A 6000-nucleotide genomic window follows, 5' to 3' on the forward strand; every position below is an offset into this window, starting at 1 on the left:
GATTAAAGCTGTAGCAGGTTTACTGACAACCTCTGAGAAAATGCAGTTGGGTGGCCGTGGTGTCACCTTTGGAGAGTGTCCCTGGGTCAGGTGTGTGACACAGGACCGTGGCAGGAGCTGAGCTGTGCTGTCCTGCTCACCCTGACAAACAGGGCAGCAGGGCTGGGCTCAGCCTGCTTCCCGAGCACCTCAGGCTTCCTGAGGGAGATTTACTGAAATTATCTGGTAATTATCAGTAAACTCTTGGAGTAGCTGGTGAGTGAACGAGTTCTGTCACATTCAGAAAGAAAGACTTGGAATCTCTCTGCAAACCAATCTGGAGCAGAACTTCCTGAGCACAGAGGGGCCAGCTGGTGGTTGACAGCCCCCAGTCACGACTGGGATTGGGGATTCTCTTGCCATTCCTTCTAAAAACCCTCAGGTTTTTCCCATGGGAAGTTATAACGTCGACTTCGTTGGACCAGATGACCAGAAGCTCCTTCTGGTATAAATTATCTTCCATTTGTACAAGGGAAATGTCTCCAAGTGGTCAGACAAAAGTTCATTCTGGAATGGAGGAATTTTCCATCCACCTGCCTCTCTGGGCAGCCTGTGCCAGTCCCTCCCCACCCTCCCAGCCAGGAATTCCTTCCCAATATCCCATCTCTCCCTGCCCTCTGGCAGTGGGAAGCCGTTCCCTGTGTCCTGTCCCTCCATGCCTTGTCCCCAGTCCCTCTCCAGCTCTCCTGGAGCCCCTTTAGGCCCTGCCAGGGGCTCTCAGGTCTCCCTGGAGCCTCCTCTTCTCCAGGATGAAGAGGATGGTGGAGAGAAAAGGTTGGAGCTGGTGACACGTCCCTGGCCCTGCAGCAGGAGGTCCCTGAGGTGACATCTGTCACATCTGAGGGGGCTGTGGAGCTGCCCAGGCCACAGTGTGTCCTCAGAGGCAGCGCCAGCACCGGGCTGGGGAACGTGGCAACGGGGCTGGCTGTTTGTTGGACCCTCTTCCAAGTGCTTTTGTATTCCATGGCCGTGCCATCAGCTCAGGGCCCCCATTTGGGGTCACTGTCCCTCTGTCTGTGTTCTCTGGTCTCAGTTTCTGTCCCTCACATTAACCCCTCCTGGCCTTTGCGTGACGCCAGAGCTGCCAGCAGCGTTGGGGATCGGCAGGAGACGGATCCCAGGGGCTGGGGATTGGCAGGAGATGGATCCCAGGGGCTGGGGATCAGCAGGAGACGGATCCCAGGGGCTGGGGATCAGAAGAGATGGATCCCAGGGGCTGGGGATCAGAAGAGATGGATCCCAGGGGCTGGAGATCATCAGGAGACGGATCCCAGGGGCTGGGGATCAGCAGGAGACGAATCCCAGGGGCTGGGGATCGGCAGGAGACGATTCCCAGGGGCTGGGGATCAGAAGAGATGGATCCCAGGGGCTGGGGATCAGAAGAGATGGATCCCAGGGGCTGGGGATCAGCAGGAGACGGATCCCAGGGGCTGGGGATCGGCAGGAGAACGTGACCTGGTAGAGCAGGGCCACAGGCTCGTGAAGCACAAGCTGGTGTTGGAGGTGGCCCGTCGGCCTCTGCAGTCATTTCTCTGAGCTGAGCTGGTTCTTTTTGTCTCTCCAGGTGCAGATCCAGAACAAGAAAGTTGACCTTTCCAAAGTGTCCTCCAAGTGTGGCTCTAAAGCAAATATCAAGCATAAGCCAGGTAGGAGTTTTACCATTTCGTCAGGATTTGTTGGTTGACTTTGCACGTCTCTCAAACACAGTCCTGGGTTGGGGCTGAAACTGTTTAGAGGGTTTGCTGCTTCCTGGGGGTGTCTCCAGAAGCTCTGGAAATGCTCCTTTAGCAATTCCTGGTGGTTTCATGAGCAGAGAAGGGGAGTACGAGATGTGGGATGTCCTCAAGGCACCTACTGCTTTGGCCCAGGGCTGCTTTTTCCTGCTCATTTGGAAAGGAAACCGTGGATATTTCCATGGCCATTCCAGGAAGCTTCATCCCAGAGGCCTTTGGGGCGCTGGGAACATCCGTGTGCTGTGGAAGGACAAAGGAACTTGTCTCCAGTTCTTCAGAGCTCATATGAGGGTCCTTTTAGCCTCAGATTCATGGCAGCTCCTGCCTTACATAAAACACTTTATGGGATCAGCACGTGGGAATTCTCTGCTCCCTACTGAGGACAGTGCAGTTATTCCATGTGAATTCCTGGGAATCTCGGGTTTCTACCCGAGCAGTGCCCAGCCCAGGGCTCAGCTGGAGCCTGGGCAGGTGTCACACCCGAGGTCCTGTGGCTGTAGGCCCCTTGTTTGCACTGTGGGATGGTCAGATCCGTGACCTCTCGTGGTCCGTGGGTGTCTGAGGACGCTCATCCACACAGGAACGCTGCCGGCCGCCAAACCCCACACCCTCGGGACAGAGGTCACCGCCCCGAGCCAGGAACAGGCACCACAGGCCCCTCTTTGTCTGCCCCTGGGAGTTCCCTGCGCTCCCTGCCAGGTTGAAAGCACTTCAACCTCGTCCACCCCACGCTCCAGTGCCTCGGAACGTGCTCCCGCGTTGGGAACGAGGTGCCACAGGCGTGACCTCTCCTGCCCAGTGCTCGGAAATAACGAGCTCAGAGCCACAATAACTGCCCTTGTCCGGGGCTGATGAAAGCACAACAGCCCGTCCTGTGCCTGGCAGGGCTCTGAGCTGGTTTTCTTGGGCCAGATCTCTTGGTTTCCACCGTCGGCCATGCCAGGCTTCCCGAGGGCTGAGGGTTTAATGATGTCTCTGGGAAGCCAAGCTGTGCTCAGCCCTACTGAAATTGGGGTTGGGGGAAAGCTGCTGGAACGTGGATTGAATCCAGTGAAAGGTGTCCCTGTCCACGGCAGGGGGTTGGAATGGTCCTTAGAGTCCCTTCCAACCCAGGCCATTCCATGGTTCCGTTCCATGATTCCATGTACAGCCTGATTTGTTAATGAAGGAGGCACCAAAATGATCAGAGGGATGGGGCACCTTTGCTGTTGGGAGAGGCTGGGAGAGTTGGGATTGTTCAGCCGAGAAAGAAAGCTCCAGGGTGACCAAACTGTGGCATTCCAGTGCCTGAAGGAGCTGACAGGGAAGATGGAGGGAGACTTTGGACAAGGGCCTGGAGGGACAGGACAAGGTGGAATGGCTTCAAACTGACAGAGGGTAAATTTAGGTTGGATATTGGGAAGGAATTCCTGGCTGGGAGGATGGGCAGGCCCTGGCACAGGTTTGCCCAGAGAAGCTGTGGCTTCCCCTGGATCCCTGGAAGTGTCCAAGGCCAGGTTGGAGCAACCTGGGCTGGTGGAAGGTGTCCCTGCCCATGGCAGGGGGTGGGACTGGATGATCCTTAATATCCCTTCCAACACCAACCAGTCTGGAATTCTATGATTAATGGGAGCTGCAGTGTTCTAAAATCTATTCCAGTCTAGAAAAGTCTTGCTGGAAACCTGCAGCTCTTTTTCTGACCTCCACGTTCTCCTGCACCTGCGGTGTCCACGCAGTTCCCAAACCTGGCTTCTCCTGCCTGTGCCAGGGAGGAGCTGATCCCAGTGGTGGAGCAGGAGTGGGGAGGGATAACAAGGGAAGGGAGAGGAGCAGGAGGTGTCCTGGCACCAATCACTCCCCAGATGGCTGAGCTGGAGGAGACCTGGGCACGGGACAGGGACAGCAGCAGCAGGAGACAGCCCTTGGGATGGCACCAGTGTGGGCTGGCATTTCACACCTCTGATGGAGGTGTCAGACTCCAGAGCAGATCAGTGAGGATCAATTCCAGCCTGTCCATCTGCCTGAGGGACCTCCAGGGCTTTGCTGGCACAGGGGGGAGTCACCAACTTCGGTCCTGCCAGTTCTAAAGTGGGGACAGACCGAGCCAGGGAATGTGTTCCTTGGTCCTGTCCCTCCTCCAGAGGGTCCCTGGCAGCTCCTGGGGGGGAGCTGGGAAGGGGTGGGATCCTTCCTGACCTCACCCCTGCACGTGTCCTTTCAGGGGGAGGAGATGTCAAAATTGAGAACCAGAAGCTGAACTTCAAGGAGAAGGCCCAGGCCAAAGTGGGATCTCTGGACAACGTGGGACACTCGCCGGCAGGAGGGACCGTGAAGGTGGGTGCAGGGGCTCTGGCACGCCAGGCTGGGGCTTCAGTGGGCTTCTGCTCCTCCACCCCCTGCCTGTTCCAACCACCTGCTCGTTTCTGGGGCCTCTGCTGTGCAGCCCAGGAGTAAGGAGGGACCTCAGGAGTACGGATGGGTTGGGAAGGAGAGCGCTGGGAACCACCTTGGCCTGCCTGAGCAGTCTCCCTGGCAGGTATTCCTGGTGCTGCCCATCTCCACCCTTCCTGCTGGAATCTGAGAGCAGGGATCACTGAGCTGGGAGCCCCTCAGCAGGGCTGCCTGTGGCCTTCCCCCCCAGTTAAAGCTGGTGAGACCCAAGTGCTCTGTGCTGGCAGAGGGCACCTTGCAGCTCCTGGGAGCACTTGGAGGACCATGGGATATCCTGAGCTGGAAGGGACCCACCGGGAGCATGGATTCCAGCTCCTGCAGCCCCTTTGTGTGAGAGTGTGAGAGAGGAACAGATTGTTGTGCTCTCGTGGCTGTGATTCATCCCCCCTCCCATGGGAGCACAAACTGTCCCTAGCCTTGGCTCTGAACGTTCCAGGTCTGTGCTCAGGGAGGGGAGACTGAATTCCCAAGAATTCCTTCCTAATATTCCATCTAACCCTGCCCTCTGGCAGTGGGAAGACATTCCCCCTTGTCCTGTCACTCCAGGCTCATAAAAAGTCCCTCTCCAAAGGTGAGGTGTGAGAAGCTCCTATTTCTGGCTCTGGAAGTGGGAAAAACACAGGTGTGAACACCCTCAGAGCTGTTCCAGTGGGAATCTTTGCCCCCAGAAGGACAGACAGACACAAGAGAGACCCCTCCAAGCACTGAGATTCCTTGGCTGTGCCAGTGTTGTTTTGTTTGAGGAGGTTTGTGTCAGTGAGGGTTCCAGAGCTGGGCTCGAGCTGTTGCATCAAACCCCGTGTGGATTGGACAGGAATGATCCCAGTCCTGAGGAGCAGCTCACAGTTCCCAGCTGGATCAGTGTGTGCTCAGCCATCCCTGGTAAAACAGGAGGGGATGGTCAGTGTGTGCACTGGGGACACTCAGCACTCTCCTGTCTCCAGCCCTTTGTGGAAACTCCAGCCTGGGGCTCAGGGAAAAGCTGGAAGGAACTGGAGATGCTGCTGGTGCCTTGGGAGGGGTCTGGAACTCCCTGGAGCAGTTCCAGTTTCTGGTCCTTACACTGGTGCTCTTTGGGGGTAACTGGGGCTTTCCCTGAAGCTCTGAAATCTCCCCTGGTCAGATTTAGTCTGATTTTGGAGTATTTTGGAGTATTTCCCCCCTTCTCCGTGGGTGTCTGAGGTGGTGGGATCTCACAGTCCCAGTGGCTCTGTGGTTCCCAGCAGGATCCCACCAGTGTGTCAGACCCTTCTCCAAGGGCAGGAGGACTCAGCTCTCCTCCAAAGCCAATTTAACTGGTGACTCCAGGTGGGATGAGCAGCTCTGGTAGAACAGACCAGGATGGAGGTTCTCTCCAGATTCCACACTCGCAGTTCAGGGGGCAGCACCAAGGGAGGATCAGCCTGTGTGACCTTGGCCTTCCTGCTTTGGGACCCACTGTGTGTTCAAATCTTCGAATCCTGGAATGGTTTGGGTCGGAAAGGACCTTAAAACTCATCCAGTCCCATCCCCTGCCTTGGGCAGGGACACCTTCCACTATCCCAGCTTGCTCCAAACCTGGCCTTGGACACTTCCAGGGATGGGGCAGCCCCAGCCTCTCCGTGTGTCCCCAGATCATGGGAGCAGCTTCCCCACAGTGAACCCAACCCACCCTCCAGCTCTTGGCCCTGGAGTGTTGGGCTCTTGTCCCCTTGGCATTCCCTGCTCCACATTTTCCAGGGCCATCCCATCCCCTGGGTTTGGGAAGAAGCTGCTGAGAGCTCCAGGGCCCGCTGGGACCCGTGAGCAGCCGCAGGGC

General features: G+C 57.0%; 1 protein-coding gene across 12 annotated transcripts in view; it reads left to right on the forward strand.

Moving 5' to 3' along the window:
• MAP4 (microtubule associated protein 4) overlaps positions 1–6000 on the forward strand; it is a 111380-nt gene that overhangs the window by 102255 nt on the left and 3125 nt on the right. For all 12 annotated transcript variants that reach the window (XM_027905954.1, XM_027905953.1, XM_027905958.1 and 9 more), the window contains 2 exons: positions 1604–1685; positions 3973–4085. In XM_027905954.1, the coding sequence (XP_027761755.1) occupies positions 1604–1685; positions 3973–4085 (195 nt within the window). The remainder of the gene's footprint in view (positions 1–1603; positions 1686–3972; positions 4086–6000) is intronic.

The sequence above is a fragment of the Empidonax traillii genome, unplaced genomic scaffold (assembly GCF_003031625.1).
Source record: "Empidonax traillii isolate 1590-97213 ecotype Southwest subspecies unplaced genomic scaffold, ASM303162v1 scaffold1224:size237778, whole genome shotgun sequence".
NCBI lineage: Eukaryota > Metazoa > Chordata > Aves > Passeriformes > Tyrannidae > Empidonax > Empidonax traillii.